The sequence below is a fragment of the Theropithecus gelada genome, chromosome 4 (genome assembly GCF_003255815.1).
Source record: "Theropithecus gelada isolate Dixy chromosome 4, Tgel_1.0, whole genome shotgun sequence".
NCBI lineage: Eukaryota > Metazoa > Chordata > Mammalia > Primates > Cercopithecidae > Theropithecus > Theropithecus gelada.
Genome location: NC_037671.1, coordinates 16,211,783 through 16,232,020, shown reverse-complemented (window position 1 = coordinate 16,232,020; position 20,238 = coordinate 16,211,783). Strand labels below are relative to the sequence as shown.

The 20,238-nt window shown below is 43.7% G+C and overlaps 1 protein-coding gene and 1 non-coding gene across 11 annotated transcripts in view; both read right to left on the bottom strand.

Moving 5' to 3' along the window:
* PHACTR1 (phosphatase and actin regulator 1) overlaps positions 1–20,238 on the bottom strand; it is a 575,876-nt gene that overhangs the window by 66,782 nt on the left and 488,856 nt on the right. For all 10 annotated transcript variants that reach the window (XM_025382675.1, XM_025382676.1, XM_025382678.1 and 7 more), the window contains one exon: positions 16,930–17,251. In XM_025382675.1, the coding sequence (XP_025238460.1) occupies positions 16,930–17,251 (322 nt within the window). The remainder of the gene's footprint in view (positions 1–16,929; positions 17,252–20,238) is intronic.
* On the bottom strand, positions 8,590–8,750 carry LOC112624029. Its single transcript, XR_003119347.1, has one exon. It is a non-coding gene; the product is annotated as a U1 spliceosomal RNA (small nuclear RNA).

Here is a 20,238-nt window from a genome sequence, read left to right as displayed (position 1 = left end):
ACCACCAATGATGCAGATATCACGTTTTGGTTAAATGTTGGTCTAGCCCAGGCTTTTTCAACACAGGCATGACTGACATTTTGGGCCAGAAAATTCATTGCTTTGAGAGTTGTCCTGTGCATTGTAGTATACTTAGCAGTACCCCTGGCCTCCACCCACCGGATACCAGCAGCACTTCCTCCAACTGTGACAGCCAAAACAATCTTCAGACATTGCCAAATGTCCTCTGGGGGACGAAAATCATCTCAGATCAGGAGGCACTGGCCTAGAGCATCCACAGTGGCTTTGCTGCTTGCTGCATTCTCAGCACTATACCATGTGAGTCTCCTCAAAAGCCACTTAGGTATTAATTATCAGGAATCTGCAGCATTCGCTGAATGATGACGAACTGTCCAGATCCTCTCACGTGAGTTCCTGACTTGTCAGGTCTGAGGCTGGCACTCTGGGGGCTGTACCAAGACGCTGATGCTCTTGGGGTTCTACTTACTCAGCTACTTGCACGCCTGCTTTCAGTTCCTGAGCTGTTACCTCATGAATGCAAGAGCTCCAAGCTGATGCTTGAGTGAAACAGGTTTTCTCATTCTGTTGCCCAGATCAGTGATTTACTGAATGACACTCAGTGGCCTGAGAGTCACATCTTCCAGAGTACCTGTCAACCTCCCTGAGGAATTGCTGACTCGTGTAATAAGATCTATTCTAAACCATTCACATCAAAATTCTTTGGCATTAAGCATTTAGTTGGCTTCAGATTCAAATGGACTTCATTGCACATGGGTTGTTTTCACCCTCCCTCTTCCTAAGGGCTAACTAGCTTCTAAAACCACAGGTAAACGTGAAGAATCTCATCCTAACCTCCGAGATGGAGCCTTTGTTCATTCTTTTTTTTTTTTTTTTTGAGACAGAGTCTCACTCTGTCACCCAGGCTGGAGTGCAGTGGCGCGATCTCGGCTTACTGCAACCTCTGCCTCCTGAGTTCAAGCAATTCTCTGCCTCAGCCTCCCAAGTAGCTGGGATTACAGGTGCCCACCATCAAGCCCAGCTAATTATTGTATTTTTAGTAGAGGCAGGGTTTCACCATCTTGGCCAGGCTGGTCTTGAATTCCCGACCTCGTGATCCACCTGCCTTGGCCTCCCAAAGTGCTGGGATTACAGGCATGAGCCACTGGGCCCGGCCACCTTTGTTCATTCTAACTGGATTATTGCAGATGATGCCAGAAGTTAACATTTCTAAATGCTCACACTGTCCCATGTGTTGATTTACTTGAGCTTCACAAGGATCCTAAAAGATAGGTACTATTGTGATCTTCCCATTTTAGACGGGAAAACACAAAGGCACGTGGCCAAGGTCACACAACCAGAGGGATGCAGACATTGAATTCAGGCTGTCAGACTATAGGACCTGATCTACTGATGTCACTATATTACTGCCTATGTAGAGGCAGTGGTCCTCCAGTGGCTCCAAACCTTACTCTCCTTCCAGAACCTCCCCCTCCGCATCCACCCAGTCCACCCTCCTTTCTGCTTTCAAACCGGTCTGATCATGTAATTCTCCTAATCAAAAGAGTCAGGAAAGGCCTCACTGTAAACTGGGTCAACGCCACCCTCTATAGCATGGACTAAGAGGTGCCTCACGATCTGACCCCCCAACTCCTCTCAATCGCATTTGTTATAATGCTTTACTGTCTCCCCAGTGTTCCAGCCACATCAGACCACGCGCCACTGCCCAAGTACACTGTGGACTTTCTTGCCTCCTCCCTCTGCTCCTGCAGTTGTTCCACCCCAGAACTCACCCTTCAGGTTTTGGCCTAGAAAGAGTATCCTGCCTATCCTTCAGGGATGGCTCAAATCTCATTTCATTTGAGCATCCTTTTCTGATTTTTAAAAACGGAAATCAGTCCCTTCTCTGCACATCCATAGCCTCTGTTCCCAGCTTTGTTACAGCATCTGCCACATTATGTTATAATTACAGGCTAAGCATTTACCCCCACCCCCATTAACTGTGAGCCTCTCCAAGACAGAGGCTGATGATCTTCCTGCCTCAACCTCATCATGGCACGTGTGTTTGGAACTGATGGATAAGTTGATCAAATATTTGAATTGAAGTCACACGCAATCAGAGTACATCACATGACATTTCCAATTACTTAATTTGCTAAAATTAGGATCCCTGACCCTTAGATAGAGTCTTGCTGTTGTAGGGAAATTCTCTTTGTGAAAGGAGCATTAGGATTTTGGGAATAGTGCTCTAGAGTTCTTTTGCCTAAGAAGACAATTCGAGGAGCAAAGGCACAGAGATCTGTGCAAGCAAGAGCACGTTGGTATGGTGTGGCCTTCATTCCAGGACTGTGTGTGCACAGAATAGGTAACAGAGAGAGCTTATGGTATTCCAGTTTCCAATTCTATACTCACAGGCCCTCAGCCCACTTCAATTCAGACTGTCCAAAGTTAGGCTGCTTTGTAAGGTGACGTCATTGAGCTTGATGAGATCTATATGGTTTCCTCTTATACTAACATCCTATAATGAATTTAAACAAAGACCAAAGGCCTTAAATTATTTTCCAGGGGAAAAACAGATGAATTTCTGCTCCCTGTCATCTAGGTAGCACTCAATAACGTCATTTTCTTGACAAATATAAGAGGGATGAACATGCGGAAACTAAAGAGCATTCCATGATGTTCACAGGATGTTGGACAGATGCACCATTTCAGAATATTTCCACACAATGTCTTAAAGATACCAGCGGGTTCCACAGCTCAGGATGAAGGAGCAGGAGCATCTTTCAAAACAACCACACGGCTACCACAGATGGTCCTTTAGTGTCCCATGAAAGTGTGTTGTAAATGTTCATCATCTCATTTAATCGCCACAAAAACTTGCAGAGTTAAGAAGGGTATTGTTATTATCTTGATTTGCATGAATGGGCACATGAAGTCTCTGAGAACACAAGTGATCTCTCGGTGGTGATCACAGCAGGATGTGAACTCAGGTCTTCCCACCCAGGCCCTGTGTTCTTTCCATGAACCATGTTGCCTTCTCCTGGAGAATCAGCAAAGCCCATCATTTTTTCCATAGATGTATATGCTGACTGTGAAATGCAATTTATACTGCAAATTTTAAAAACCATGGAATATAATATTTTTATAACAAAAAGCAAGGATAACAGATGTTCACACAATCCAGCTACTCTCTCGCTATGAATTTTGCTGTGAAGAGTCCCATGATGAGGGCTATTGTGGAACACGTAGGGAGGGGGTTTGAATTCTAGACTTGGGGATACAAGTTTTGTGTAAGTAGCACATGGCTGAGGGTGAGTAGGTGTGCAGAAAGAATAGGCGACAAGAGGGAGGACAGAATAATTACCAGGCTGGATAATCCAGCCTTGCACAATGGAGCGCTGGTGATAAAAAGGGGCATGCGGTGGGTTTCGTGTCTATTGTGGCCACTTTAATGACACATCTCCTGGAGGATAGAGAGGCATCACCACCACACTCCTCCCAGGACCCTGCATGATGGTTCTTCAGTGCCCTGTCCCCGCCTGACATCATATTACATATTCATAGGCTTATTACCTGTTGCTCCCACTAATGAGTAAGCTCACAAGGATGAGGACGTTGTTTCGTCCTTATTTTCCCCTAGAGGATGGAACAGCTTAAATGAACAGAAAAGAATGAACAGAAGTATCCCTAAAACAGAAGGCTTGCTATTTGCACAACACTGAAAAGAGATGTATTTGGAAAGCTTGAGAGGAAAATGGCAGTCCCGAATCGATAAAAGGCACACATTTAAAACTGCCTTCCTCTCATCACATCTACAGGACACCTTAGGGAGGTGAAAAGCTGTACTCTCTTCACCTGGTCTTGTTCACACCAAGAATGACCTTTACCAAGACTTCTTCTTGGAACACTCAACTCTTCTCTTTGACTCTGTTAAACTAAGTAGGAGATGCACAGGTTGAGAGCCCGGGCAGATAACCATTTCTGTCTCCCTTCCCTTTTTCTACCATTTCTTTTCTTTTCTTTTCTTTTCTTTTTTAATAGCTCATTGCAGCCTTGGACCTTTGGGCTCAAGCAATCCTCCTGCCTCAGTCTCCTGAGTAGCTGGGACTAACAGGTGCATGTCACCGCACCTGGCTAATTTTTTGATTTTTTATTTTGTAGAGATAGGGTCTCGCTATGTTGCCCAGACTGGTCTCAAACTCCTGGGCTCCTGAAGTTGTTAGGATTACAGGAGTGAGCCACCGTGCCTGGACTTTTCCTACGATTTCAATGGCTGAATGTTTTTAAGGGATCTCTAGACTTCAGAAATGAAGAGACTGACTTACCTTTCATGTTCATTACTGGATAAGGGTAAAGCACAGACCTTACTTTCAGTCATTCATACAGGAATGAATGCCAAGACATCTACCGTGAGTCCAGGTCATTATAAGAGTCACTCCCTTTTCAAGGGAGCTTTGTAATAATCACTTTATCTCCATTCCATGGTACAGGCTGATGAGTAGGAAATCACTGTGACCCATCCATGGGAGGAGAATTACTGGCTGGCAAACACCTTTGAAACTGTTGTAGGGAATCAAGTGCAGGTCATAAAATTGAAAATCATTGTCTCTTTTAAATCCTTAATCTTTCTCTAAAATAGGTGGGATCCATTTCACTATCATTTCTAAAGAAAAACATGTAATAAAGGGAATATTGCTTTCTGGTATCTGATTTTAAATGCATCCATTGTTAAAAAAAAAAGACATTAATCTCCTCAAAGGACAGAGAAAATTTATAATCTACAAATATGACACTGAAAACCAAATTAAACTTCAACAGGAACAGCTTTTGTAATTTAGTCTGCACGAGTTAGGAAGAGAGTTTTCAGAGGAGAGAGAGAACAATCAGCCACTTTCCTCCTGGAGACCAAAAATGTGTGAGAAATTATGCTGCAGATTGCAGTGCCTGAGGCTGAAAAATAGCAGAAATAACCACTGTAGCCCAAGAAAATAGTTAATCAGCTTCTTTTTAGGAAAGTAGGCATACATTGTGTGGTTTATCATGGCCTAGGATTGGCCTTCTAAGATAAGACATGTAACATTAAAGCTTTTGTTTTTTGTTGAACTTTAGTCAGCAAGAAACTATGCTGTTCTATATATAGACAACGGCACTGAGCCTTCCTGAATAGAAAACGTATTTTGAGTTTTTTTTTCCCAACAGTGGTAATGGATTTAAATTAATTTGTTCACAGCCTCTGTCCTTTCAGGGACCAATGAATGACCCACATTTCTGAAATACTGTCTGGGATTGGGATGTGATGAACAAAACCATAAGACACACAGAGTCTGACCAACAGCCCATCCCTCCCAGCACTCTCTATTTCTGATGGAGAAACCGGCGGTGGCTTTTCTATTTGACTTTGTCCCTAGACGCTGATGGGTGTTCTAGCATGCTTGGTTGAGCATGGGTACTAAAAAGGCAGGACACAGAGTCAGCAGGACTGCGCAAGTCCCAGTTGGACCATTCGCTAACCTAGTCTCTTGGTCTTTGGCTCCTCATCAGTTAAATGGAGAAACCTAGGTGCCCACCTCACAGGCAATTGCGAAATTAGAAGGCAATGCTGGTGCAGTGTGCTTCCTGGACATCAACGCTGAGAGCTGCTGATTTAACTAGGAGTGCATGTCAACACCAACAATTTATCATAAATTAGTCATTATAGATATTACCCGCTAATTTATTAAAATATTTCCTTTAGTATTTTAATAGTTTTGATTCACAAAACTTTCTGGACAACGGTTTCTAAGATCAAATAATCAATATTTGTGCACTGGAAAAGGGCAGGATTTCTATTGAAGGAAACAAAAAAAAAAATCAAAAGCAGATTCACTTTCTTTTGAAAACACACTTCCTTTTTTTTTCATCTTCTTAGCCTTAAAAAGGTGTTAATGGTTTGTACGGTCTCATTTTAACTTTCCTTAAACAATTAACTTAGGAAATTGGTTAGACAATTTCCTTGCCAACCTTATGGGGAAGGACAGGTCTTGCTCATAATGACATTACTTTGCACTAAAACCACATCTGTACCTTGGAATAGCAGTTAAATCTGAAAAACAACATGTACGTGTAGCCAATTAAAGATGATAAATATAGGCTTTAAAAGCAAATAACTGACCTAAAGTAAGAGATTGACAGTGCTGGCTTCCAAGGGGCAAGGACAAATGTCTAACTGGAATTGTGTGAGATGTTGAGGAGATGATCATCACCATAAGAAGAGAATCTTTCCCTGGAAACATATTTCATTTAACAATGTAGGCCATTTGTTATGTCATGAAGAAACACGGAACTTCACAGCAACACCACTTCACAAGCAAATAACACCTAGGTATTCAGAGTTTCATTCTTGCTGAGGCACTGATTCACATCTGTGTATTATCAGGGAACACCCTAATTAGCAGGTGAAACATTACAGGCACAAGCCAATACAATAATTATGTTAGACTGTTAAGGCTAAAAGAAACCCTAGGGATCATCTAGTTTAGCAGCCAGAATTATTCTTTAGAATTTCCTGTGACCTTTGAGGCAACATGAAGAAAAGTAATTGTCACCATGAAATGTATTTATCCAAGGATTATAAATTGTATTACACTCTTTGAAAGGCCTAAAAATAATCATGGGATAATAGAATTCTAGAGCTTGGAGGGATTTCGGGGTCTACTGATTTCAATTTCTTCTGTCCAATGTAAAAACTATTCCTTTCTCAATATTCTTGACAAATTAATCTCCAGCTAATATATAAATGCAAAAAGGGGAAATTATAAGAAATAATAAACTATTTGTATGAACTTATCAATGTCATTATTTTAAAGGAAAGATTGCTTTGTCATTCTGTGCCTATTACAATGCTTGGCATGCAGTGATCAATGGGTGTTGCTAAGAGTTCAAGACGATTCTGGAACTTTCCTGCATCTAGTTGACCATCCAGATTGGACTGGCTTATCCATGCTAACACAGATGTACATCAAATATGCCAGCAGAGGTAAAGCCATTCTATTTCTCCAAAATTTCACATGAGAGTTAACCTACTTCACTATATCTAATCTGCAGTTACAGAGTTGAATATGTCCTTAGCAGCTGATCCCACCTGTATGTTTTTTCTCTACATAAATACATGAGTAAACCATTTGGGACTCCTGTTGGCCTGATTGTTCTTAAAAATCTTCAGTGTCCTCTCTGTTGGTTCTTCCTTATATCTGATTACAATGTTATGTCATCAATCTCATTCTCTATGCTATGTCTTCTAAAAACCTGGAGAATAAATGCCAACTTCCTTTTCTTATTAAAAACCTCATTCACTATCTGGAGATAGTATATCACCCCTTCCTCTAATCTGCCTAAATGTTCTCTCATTCCCTTTCTCCTCTCCATCTGGTTATTCCTTTCTTTTAGCTTTTAGTTTAAATGCAGTTCTTCAGAGAAGACAACTCCGAATTTCATAGACCAGTTGACATTCCTGTTGCCCATTCTTCTCCTTCCCTGTACTCTCACAGGTACTGATCTGCCCAGTCTATACTCCCAGTAGGTTCTAAGCTGCACTGAGGGTATCTTCTGTATTTTGTTCACTGTTACATCCCCAGTGCCAAGCACGGAGCCTGGTCTAAAAAATGCACTGAGCAAAGAATTGGTGGATCTTCTGTTTGCTAAGCAAACACAGGTACCATCCTTTCTTTTCGCAGGGCCTGTTTTCATTCAAGATTTACAAGTCAGTAATTGCCTGAATTTTTTTCCTAGCAAATATCAGAGCTTTCTTCATCTAGCTGCTCAGGGAATTTGGACAGGAAGAGGTAGATAAAGAATGAATTTATTAGAAACGTATTTACTTTTTCATTTATAAGGCCCATAGGTGGCAATTTCCATCAGAACTAAATGTATGGTACTTAAAATTTTCCTAAACTAAAACTCACTGGGTGTGAATAAGGCATCATTAAAAATATCTACTGATATTTTGCATCAGTTGATAGCATGCATGAATGATACTAGTAGCAAAAACTCATTCATATTTTGCCTTTTTAGATCAAACTCAGAGATTTCAGTTATTCTTCCCATGTGAACTCACCTGGTCTACCAACACACTCCTTCCTCTAATCCGTCTAGGATGTACCAGCATTGCCTTTCTCCTCCTTACATGATTGCTCCTATTTTTGAGGTCTCAGCATAAAATGCTGGAAGTTAACTTTCAGGTTTAGTTTGAGGACACCGGATAGAGCTGGACTATCAAATACGATTCCCTACACCTTAGCAATCTTAGCATCCCTACCTTAGCTGAGGATGATAACCTCTCCCATTTTATCATTCATTAAGGATTTGCTCCAAGAGAATTAATAAGAAGGGAAAATGTACTTCAATGATGACTTAGGTTCATAATCAAAATTATAGTATCTGGAGCTCTAGTTTGATATTACCAGACATGACAAGCAAAGACCTAGGTTTAACTTGAAGGGAGGAACTTTGTATGTTGCTTCTAACATCAAACACAACACAACAGGAATGGCCCAACTGGGGAAGCAGGAGTGGATCCACACAAAAGCCTGTTTCTTTTCTTCCTTTGTTTTTTTTCAGGGGAAAGCACGAACACAGTCCCCCACCACCACAAATTATGCAGTCAAGTTTCCCACATTTGGGAAAGTCACAGGGGTCAGCACATACGGAGTGCAATGAATAAGCCTGCCTGGGAAAACGACCTTTGTGATCATGTATCTCCGCTGCCAGATAAGTATGCAAAAGCCTGTTTCTATAATTGAGACAGTTTATAACAAAACATTGATCGTAATAGTAAGATATTTTTCTATTTCAAAGATTAGAGTAACTTTGAATGAAACCCACTCCACAAATAGTTTCAGAATACTTCCTACATGAGAGGTACTATGGCAGATTAAGGGTCGAGAGCCACTGTGGCCCATTTGTGCTGCTATAATAAAATACCCGAGACTGGGTAATTTAAAAAGAACAGAAATGTGTTTCCTCACAGTTCTGGGGGCTGGAAAGTCCAAGATCAAGGCGCTGACAGGTTTGGCTGTCTGGTGAGGGCTGCATCCCCCGGCTGGGAGAAATGCAGCGTCCTCCCACGGTGGGAGGCCAAGAGAGCTTTATGCTGCTGTTTGAAGTCCCTTTCACAAGGGTCTTAATGTCATTCATGAGGGAGGAGCCCTCATGGCCTAATCATATCTTAAAGGTCCCACTTGTTAATACTATCACATTGGCCATTAAGTTTCAACTCCTGAATTTTGGAAGAGAGATACTCAAACCATACCATATGGGCAGACAAGGATGGTTCTTGTCCACATTAAAGAGAGAATATCTAGAGAAACACATAACCTGACGCAAGCATGCAAAAGGGGTGTGTGCAGGAGGGCAGAGCTCTGTATAGGAATCTGAGAAGGGATCACAGAGGACCTGGTATTTTAATAATGTCTTGAAGAACAAGAATTTTTCTTTGCAAAAGAAGCTGCTGTGGGTAGTAGAGGACGGGATGGAAGAGAATGCATTCCAAACAGAGGGAATAGTTCAAATTGTTAGAATAAAGAAAATATAAAAGGTTAAAGACCACTAATACTGCTTAATATTTATGTAACATATGCCTTGTGAGAACTCAATCCATCGATAGGAAGCAGATTAATAAGCGAAAGAATATCACTGTAGCTACGAGAGGCTCTCTATTCATTCAGTTATTTTTTCACTCACTCACTCACTCACTCACTCACTCAAACCTATAAGCCAGGCCCTGTTGTAGGCACTCTGGATACAGCCATAAACAAAACAGTTCCTGCCCTTGTGGACTGTATGTTCTATTAGGTGAGAAGAGCAACAAACTGAACGAAAGGCAAATGACACAAAATATTAGATGGTGAAAAATGCTTTGATAAGAATACAAGGAGCTGGGGAACAGGCCGGGTTGTGAGGATGGTTGCCATTTTGAACAGGAAGGGCCTCGTTGAGGACGTGACATTTGAGTAGAGACCCGGGGCAGGTGAGTGTAGGAGCCCTGAGGATATCTGAGGGAAGGGCAATCCATCCAGGGGAACAGACAGTGCCAAGGCCCCATCAGGAGGCATCTAGCATGTCCAAGAATGTGCGAGAATGGCGGGAAGGTTGCTGTGTGAGGGAGGAGGGAGCAACACAGAGGGGAGCCGATGAAGCGAGGGAGACCACAGGGGCAGTCTGTAAATACTCAGGTTTCAACCCCTGAATTTTGGAGGAGAGATGCTCAAACCATAGCAGATGAGGAGACAAGGATGGTTCCTGTCCACATTAAACAGAGAATATAGAGAGAAACACATAACCCAATGCAAGGGTGCAACAGGGGTGTGTGCAGGAGGGCAGAGCTCTGTACCAGAATCTGAGAACGGGTCACAGAGGACCTGGAATTTTACTAATGTCTTGAAGAGTAAGTAGATTTTTCTTTGCGAAAGAACTGGGAGTGGGAGTGGGCTTCTGGGTCATGGGGAGGATTTCGCTTTTTACTCTTAGCGAGCTGGATGGTAACAGGAGCATTTTGGGCACAGCCATTGTTAAGAGCTGAGTCCCAGATAAATTTGTACGTTGAAGTCCTAAGTCCCAGTGCCTCAGAATGTGACTGTATTTGGAAGTAGGGTCTTTAAGGAGGTGAGGGAGTTACAATGATGTCACTGGTGTGGGCCCTAATCCACCATCACTGGTGTCCTTATAAGCAGAGATGAGGAACAGCCACACACAGAGGGAAGACCACGTGAGGACACAGAGAGAAGACACCACCTATACAAGCCAAGGAGAGAGGCCCCGGGAGAAACAAACCCTGCTGACATCTTGATCTCAGACTTCGAGCCTCCAGAACTGAAAGACAATAAATTTCTGTCATCTAAGTCACCCATTCTGTGTGTGTGTGGTTTTTTTTTTTTTTGAGATGGAGTCTTGCTCTGTCACCCAGGCTGGAGTGCAGTGGCGTGGCCTGGACTCACTGCAAGCTCCGCCTCCCGGGTTCATGCCATTCTCCTGCCTCAGCCTCCCAAGTAGCTGGGACTACAGGTGCCTGCCACTATGCCTGGCTCATTTTTTATATTTTTAGTAGAGACGGAGTTTCACCGTGTTAGCCAGGATGGTCTCAATCTCCTGACGTCGTGATCCGCCCGCCTCGGCCTCCCAAAGTGCTGGGATTACAGGCGTGAGCCACCATGCCCGGCCGTGTGTGGTTTTTTTGTAAAGGCAGTCCTAGCAGACGAAGACAGTCACTATCTGACTTTCTCAAACCCTGTCTCCTGGGCTGCTGTGGTGGGGACAGGCTGCAGAGCAGATGTGGACGCAGAAGAACAGGTGGGGGAAACTGCAGCAAGCCAGGCAAGGCCAGCTGAGGTTCAGGCCGGGGAAGCAGGAGCACGTGGAAGTGTTGATCTTATCCCTGTGTGTGTACAGTGTGGACCAGATAGGATTTGCAGACGGTCAGATGTGGGGGACCAGAGAAAGGACAGGGTCAAGGGTGACTCCAGGTTTTTGGCATGAGCGACTGAGAGTGTGAAGTTGCCTCTAATTGAGAAGGGAAAGACTTCTTTAAAGTGCAGTCCATTAAGAATCTTCCTAAAATTCTTTCAGGGTCAACATGGGTCCACATTCCACCTTCATTTTACTAATAGGAGACTAGAACACACAGAACAGAGCAGCCGAATTAAGATCAGAAAGAAAAGGAGTCCTGATTAGGACTTTACATCTGACTTCTAGGATCGATGCCAACTAGATCATGGAGCTTACTGCAGATATTTAAAAATAAAAACACTGCATCATCTTTGAAATGATAACAAAGGCATAAAAATGATATAATGGACGCTGGGGACTCAGGGGGAAGGGTGCGAGGCGGGTGACGGATAAAAGACTACACACTGGGTACAGTGTACACTTCTCAGATGATGGGTGCACCCAAACCTCAGAAATCACCACTAAAGAACTTATCCATGTAACCAAACACCACCTGTTCCCCAAAAACTATTGAAATAAAAATAAAAATAAATAAAAGGTCTTTCCACAACGGGGTCACTAAATAACCATGAATTCAACTCTTTAATGACTTTAAGAAAAGCTTGTTTCTTAAAAACAAGAGTAAAGGCTAGCAAAGATTTAAGTACAAAAATGTGAAAAAATGCAGTGTTATTTATTAGAATGGAAAGTTGAGGGGAAATCTAAACGCAAAAAAAAAAAATTTAAAACGATAAAACATCACCTTCAAAAAGATGTGGCTCACCACAGAAAGTGTGAGGGGAATGAAGTTAATCTAATTCGAGGAAACTTACCCAAACAGACAAAAATCTCCAACAAGGTTGGGTCAAAACCATTCTAGCGTCACTGAAGACAAATTTTCCATGCTGGCTAATGTTCAACACCATTTGTTAGCTGCTTACTGTGTGACATGCAATCACCTCACTGATTGGATTCATTAAATAATCTGAATCTCACAAATGACCCTAATGAGGCTGCTGGCATTATGATTATCTTTATTTTACAGACAAGGCATGAAAATCAAAAAGAGGTTGAGCTACACGCTTTGGGTCACACAGCTAATACGTGGTGTGTCTAAGATTCAAACTCTGGCAGTTAATTCTGGAACCCACATACTTGGTCCTGAAGTAGGGGTGGGTGATGTCACCAGCTTGGCCCCCACTGCCTAGGGCAGCCCTGTGATTCTGAATAAATATGACCCTTTAAATTTGCTTCAGGTGAACTCTAGCTCCTTCCCCCAAATCTTGTGAGCCAAAGCTGTAAATAAACACACCATTGTTTAGTGCCATCAAGCAGGCTTAGGCAGGGTAATGTCTAAGAACTTCTCTGCAGGTGTGTGCCATGGCTTACACCTGTAATGCCAGAACTTTGGAAGGCTGAGGCAGGAGGATCACTTTAGACCATGAGTTTGATGCCAGCCTGGGCAACATGACAAAACTCCATCTCTACACAAAATATAATGAAAAATAATTAACTGGGCGTGGTGGCATGCGCCTGTGGTCCCAGTTACTCAGGAGGCTGAGGTGGAAGAATTGCTTGAGCCTGGAAGGTTGAGACTGCAGAGAGCCACGATCATGCCACTGCACTACAGCCTGGGTGCCAGAGTGAGATACTGTCTCAAAAATTAAAAATATAAATAAAACAATATCTTCTCCATATAAATCAGAGCAGATTTGGTATAATCTCAGGGGAACACAAACAAGATGGCATAAGATCTAGAGAAGTCCTTAGATGAAGGGAATGGTAGCTATCTTCAAAGATTTCAAAGTCTTTTACAGGAAAGGAAGATTAGAAGTAAGATCAGGAAGGGGCAGATACAAATTTCAATAAGTAAAACTTTTAATAGAGAGGGGACTTTGTAGCAGACCTTCTTGACAATGGAGCAGGCTATGTTGGGAGCTGGGGAAGGTCCTGTTGGAGAAGAGACCAGGGGATAAATGGTCAGGAACACTGCTGTGCGCAGTGACCTGGATGGTCTTCAAGGCCCCTTTCAGTGATAAGATGACTTGTGCAAATGTACGGTCCAGTGTCAGGCATTGATGCTGTTTAATTCACCATTCAACTTTTTACATGACCTATAACTTTTACATCAGGATTGGACTGTCTGTCTGGACCAATGACCTATGGCGACATTCTCTGAGATTTCAGGGGGCAGCAATGGCACAAACGGGGGTCGGTCCAAGGAACTCTGAAGGCAGGATGTCTGAGTGTTTGGTAATGCCTCTCCCTTCTTGCAGAGTTTTTTTGGGGTCACTGGAAATTGCCAGGAGGATAGAGAAATGACTCTTCCTTTCCGTATAAAACTTGGTTAGAACAAGAATGAAATCATGTTGACAGGCAACAGGGAGAATTTTTAGGTAGTAAAAATCAGGGGGAAATTACCCAGGACAGCTAGTGATTCCCTCCCCACATTGAAAAGTGTGGCCTGTGACCTTGGCCTACTCTCAGATTCTTCCTGGAGATGATTGGGGACACTCAGAAAAATCTCTCCAATCTTTGTTTGGGAAGAGGGCCACTCTTTCTCTGGGGTGGCGATCTTGTCAAACTGATGCATGCATGAATCTCTGCATCCTGGTTGATCTGTTAGGACAACCGTATGCTTTGACCTCTAGTGGGAAGTGAAGGAGATGGAAGGAGGAAATGAATCTGGGTTGGGACAAAGCACAGAGACTGCCTTGGCTCTGCAGCTGAGATCATGCTGCATACCCAGCCCCCCACAAAATTCCCATATCCCACTAGATCTACCCATTGGTCTAAATTAAACTGAAATATTCCACAAATACCCACAGATATTATAAAACTTGTCAGTTAGCATGTTTAACTGAACCTTTTAATATGGTGTTTGTTTTAAGTGGAAGCATATTTAGCAATATCTTATTAATATACTATCTAAGTATCTTTTCTGATGATTGAAACTCATGAGAGATATGAAAACTTACTGGGTGCATGTAGACATGGGGTTGGGGGCGGCGGCAATGACATTGGCTGCTACTTGTCCTTAGGAAGCAGCTGTGTGTTAATACAAAGAGCTCTGGACTTGGAGAGGCCCAGGCTGGAGGCTTGGCCTCTCAACTTACTACCTAGGGTAGTGTTTTCCAAATGTCTACAGGGAAGAAACAGTTCTTACTGTTTAGTTCTTTCAATTTTCAATCCATCACAAACTGATGCTTTTGTAAAATATAACACAAATATAAAAATAATGAAGCCCTTTATAATGACAAGATTCAAAAGACATGAAATTATTCTGTCATACTGCTATAAGGGTATGTAAAAGCTTGTTCTCAATGTCTGCACTTACATGGTTGCAGACATGAGATAAGCTATTTGTGGGCCACCCTTTGAGAAGGTGGCTTTGGGGAACTTAGTGAACCTCCCTTAGTTTCTCCATCTGCTCAGTTTCCGTAGGTGATGTGAGGATTAAATAAGATGACAATGACAGTGACAATAATGTGTACGTGTAATAGATTAAAAGGTGCCACCCACATTTTAAATTATTATTGTTCTAATTAATAAAACGAATAGTTGCAAATGATAGCAAGGGGCCAAATTAAATTTTGCGTTTTTCCTTTTGCAGCAAGGGCAGGTGTTAACAACAAGTAATCCAGTCAGAATTCCTAGACACGGCAACCTCCAGATGAATTGCTCCTTTCCCAAATGCAGAACACTCAGCTGACAGGCAGGAGGAGAGAAAGCCGCCCAGAGTCAGGAAAACACAACCTGAAGCTCCCGCCTGTGCATCTCACTTTTGGCTCTCTGGTGATTCGCTGGGACCTCCAGACTGCCATTTTCCATCCACAGGACCCAGTGGCCAGCAGCCACCACTCCAGGACAAGCATTCAGCTCCCAGTCAGACACATCCTTTGCACCTCATAGACACACTCTCTTTTTATCACACCAGGGCACTCAGTCAAGCACTGTGCCTCAGAGCCCCAGTGGGAAATCCCAGTCCCTTCTTGGATGAGAGGTAGGTGGCGGTATTTGAACACACACACACACATGATCATGCGTGCACACGCGATCAAGAGTAGTTGAGAACCAGTTTGAAAGATCTCCCTAGGTGGTGGTGAGTTAGGGTCGTGGCTGCAGGCCTGCCTGTGGGGTCATCTTTGCAACTCTCCCAGAAGAGCGATTGGAGGCAGATTCTGGTGAAAGAGGGAGCTGCCTTGATAATGGCCAAATATTAGTGGCACATGCGCATATAATCAGAGCCTGGGACTCTGCTTCCTCCATCAGCAAGAACAGGGTGTATCTTCCCACCTTCCCTAGCCCTCCTGTTTCCCTCCAACACCTGCCAACCCTCATCTTTTCTTATTTTACATTTGAATTCTTTTGAGTATCATAAAAGTCATATTCACAGAATTAAAAAGTAGTATAGAAAGATATGAAATATAAAAGTATTTTCTCCCCATTTCTCCACCCCAGGAATAAATGCTATTAATGACTATGTATACATTTTTTCACAAAATGTTAATGCTTATAGAGACGTAATTTGTGCGTGCATGTGTGTGTGTACGCATGTGTATATGTGTATACACTCACATGTATGCAAAGATGGATATACAGCAGGTCCTTGAAAAAGGTAATTTCGTTCAATGTCATTTTACCATAACATTGATGAGAAAAAAAAAAAAACAAAACAAAAACTGATTCCCAGCTTGGGCCATCGTCTGTGTGGAGTTTGCACGTTCTCCCCACGACTGCATGGGTTTTCTCCATGTACTCAGGTTTCCTCTCACATCCCTAAGATGTACATGTCAGGTGAAACGGCGTGTCTACACTGTCCTACGTCTGAGTGAGTGTGGGTGTGGGTATGGGTGTGAGTGCGCCCTGCGAGGGGATGATGTCTGACCAGGGCCAGATCTCGCCTTGTGCCCTGGGCTGCTGGGACATGCTCTGGCTAGCCACCACCCTGAACAGGAATAATTGGGTAATCACCTACCTTGTTTTTATTAATCTTTCTTAAACGTACGTACAGCTCACATTTATTTCAATGTTTAATATTAGAAGTGTTCTGGTCTTTATTAATAAGTTTGGTGATATTTTTGTGACCAGAAATATGCTGTAGGAACTCAAGTCTTGTTTGTATCAATCAGTCTATGGTTAAATTGGTTTTGTGAGATTTTATTTTATTGAAGTTGCAATTTTCATGAACCTACTGATGACACTGAGGACTGTGTGTATATATAAGCATATACATATATATGAATGTTAGTTTTCTTTCGGATAAATGTGATTATTCTAGAGCTTTACAATTGGCAACATTTTTCTTCTTCCACGCTTTGACTTTCAGTTTTTTGTCTCATTTTACTTTCAAATATTTCCCCCCCAGTGGGGATGACCCCTTGTTCACATTCCTAAGTCATGGTCCAAATCCCTAAGTCCCCCTCCCCAGCCAATCCCTCTCCTCCCGTCTTCCCTCCTGGTGCCCACTTTTACCTTTCCAGCCTCTGCATGGTCATGGCCAGCGTTTTGTTGAGCTCGTCTATCATCCTGCAGCCCGAGGGGTGCATGGGGAGGGAGCCGGTGGTGGAGGGGAGGTGCTGGCCATGGCTGCCATACTGCAGCTGGTGCTGGATCTGGGAGGGCAGGACAGTGTGGTGATGCTGGGCCACGCCCTGCTGGCCGCTCTTCTGGGCTGTGTAGGACACCAGTGAGAGGTCTGGTCCCCCCACGGGCATACAGATCATGACTTTCTTTGGAGGTAGCGGAGGCGACAGTTTCACTGGCAGACAAGGCAATTTCACAGGGGCGCCAGGATCTACGGCAGAAAGAGGGTGAGAGGGAGATGTGAGTTAGGGGGCATCAGAAGAAACCCAGAACACCAGATGCGCTCACCTGGAAACTGTGGCCATTGAGGTGGGCCTCTTAGGTAAAATGTGTCAACTGGAGACACCAGCATGATGAGTGCTATTCAGCAAGCATCCATTGACTCTTGTTTCCTACTCCAAGTGCACTTGCACTGGCCGTTAGGGCCTTCAGGAACCCAGACATTAGTGGTGTCTAATGCACAGTATGTCAAACAGAGACTTGGGAGCAGCCCAGATAGTGAGGCAGGAGGAAGGAGGCATGTGACGAGCTCTTCTGCTCATGGACACCCATGGACCATCAAGGAAACCTTTGCTAGGATATGCCAAACTATGGTTTGGATGCAGTTTGTCCCTGCAAAAACTCATGGTGACATTTAATTGTCAATGTAAGGATGTCAGGAGGTAGAACCTTTAACAGGTGGGGCCTAGTGGGAGGCGCCTGGGTCACGGGTGTGGATCCCCCATGAATAGGTTAGTGGTGGGTGTGAATGAGTTCTAGCTCTCCCAGGAATGGATTAGTTCCCAAGGGAGGGTGGGTTGTTAAAAAGAGTCTGGGTTCCTCAGTTTCTCTCCTTTGCTTCCTCTCTTGCCATATGCTCTCTGCACATACCAGCTCCCCTTCCGCTTTCCTCCATAGGTGGAAGCAGCCAGAGGCCCTCACCAGAAGCACAATGTTTCTCATAATTCCCAGTCTGCAGAACTGTGAACTAAAGAAATCTCTTTTCTTCATTAATTACCTAGCCTCAGGTATTGTTACAGCAACACAAAACAGACCGAGACATGCCAGTCTACAAAATATGTCTACAATTTTGCCATTATGATGTGAACAGATCCTTTCAAAGCTGGAACTTCCCAACAGGGACGGGATTTAAAGCCAGCCCTAGGGTCAAGTCCACCAACACCATGTCACTCTGCAAGTGCCTTTACTGCTGCCAACCTTTATTCCCTCTTCTGTCACCTAGGGACGACCATCCTGCCTTGAGAGGATGCTTTATGAAGGTTAGCTTTTGCAGATCCTGGCTTGGGTGCACGACTGGGGCAGGAGTGAGAGTGACTGCTGGATAGGTGGGCCCAGGCAAGTGTGGGCTGCTGAAACAGTAAGGAGGCTCCCGCAGGGGACTCTAGGCTGCTGGACTCTAGGACCAACTGCTGGGTTCCATGACAACGCCATTGAGCTTCCTAGAGATCCTCCACGTTTGAGGGGCTCAGGGTCAGACTAGACCCCAGGGTATTTTTGGGAAGATGTAGTCTGCCGCTGTACCCCACATTTCTGGAAATCACCTAGCACTGGAGGGGAACCTGGTTGAACCCTGTGGATTGCAGGCTTGCCTGGGAGAAGCATGGTCTGGAAAAGCACAGCAGGGAGGAGTGGGGAGTCTCAGTGCTGCACTGGCACCCCCTGCTGGGGAGCACCATACAGTTCTGACTCTCCATCTCAGAGGATGTAATGATCTATCTGCCTTAAACGTGGACTTCCTCCAGTCTAACTCACAGTCCTGCCAAAACGACATTCCTAGAGCACAAATCTGATCACGTTGCTCCTCAGTTTAAAACCAATCCACGGACTAAACCTTCCTGATACATCATTCAAGGCCTTCCATGGGCTGGCTGCTGCTTGGTTCATCTCTTCATGTCCACATTATACCTCTATGAAGTTTTTTCTGGTTCCCTCAGTTGGAAATAACCTTACCCATGGCACCTGAAAAGCCAGAGCAGAATCTCTCCTATGGCCCAGATCACTCTTCTCCTATGGATTCTACTTATTTGGTGGCCCATGGATTCAGGGTCTCCACCCTCAACAAAGTTGACCAGGTGGCCTTGGCCATTCTCCCAAGAGCTGCTGCAGTCTTCCCCAGCTTCTCCAGGATCCTCACCTTCCACAGATGCCTCTCCCTGTCACTAAGGAACTGAAGAGAAGCACTCACGGCTTCCCCACCTCCTCTTTAGTTCCAGCCCACTTTTCTTACCATTACCCATACCATCCACCCTCACTCCTGAACTGCTGAGTTTCCTAAACTGCCTGATATTTCCATAAACCTAGGCCTTTGTATGTCACTTTCCCTCAGTTTGGAATATTCTCCTCTGTCTTCTTGGTCAATTACTAGTCGCCCTTCAAGATCCAACTCACAAAAAATCCCCCCTGAAAAGCCTTCCTTGATCATCTCTCTTCCCCCTCTGTGGAAAGAGAGTGGGAACGTGGATGTACATTATGTCTGTGTTAATTATGTTAATGATGATAGCAGGAATGATGAGTCATGATAATCAAGACTTCTATCATGCTTACTATGTGCCAGATACTGTTCTAAGGGCTCTTTGTATTCCAACCAGTTGAATCCTTACAACGATTCTGAGGTAGATGCCATTATTATCTCATGTTTGCAGATGACGAAACAGGGTCTCTGAAGACACTATGCTGCACTTCCTGTTTACACAACTGTCTCCCTTCCTGGAGAACAGTGACGGTGTGTAATTTATTATTGTATCTCAAACCTCAGCATCTTTTTCAGTGCCCAGCTCACATCACAAGAGACGCAAATCGTGTTTACAGAATGAGCCAAAGTTACGATGCTCTGCTGTGGGATGAATTCACACCTTCCCCAGAAATAGATACTCTAGGAGGGACATATGAGCCTGAAATGGATTACAATTTTAGGATCACGCAGTTGTGGCGTATGGACTGATCCTACAGCTAAAACACAGAAAATTCATGTGAAAAATCATTTCAGGGGGCCTGATAAGATTGCTCCCCAACACCAGAATGCAAACCAGTCATAACCACAAGGCTTCCGCATATTCATTCCCAAGGGCTTATCCTGTTCATTGTGACCCCTCATGCACATGGTGCAAAGTCACCACATTCAGGAACTTAACAGGCAGTGTTAGCTAGTTCCAAAGTGCTGAGACACAGAAAAACTCAACACCATTGTCCAGTTCCTCT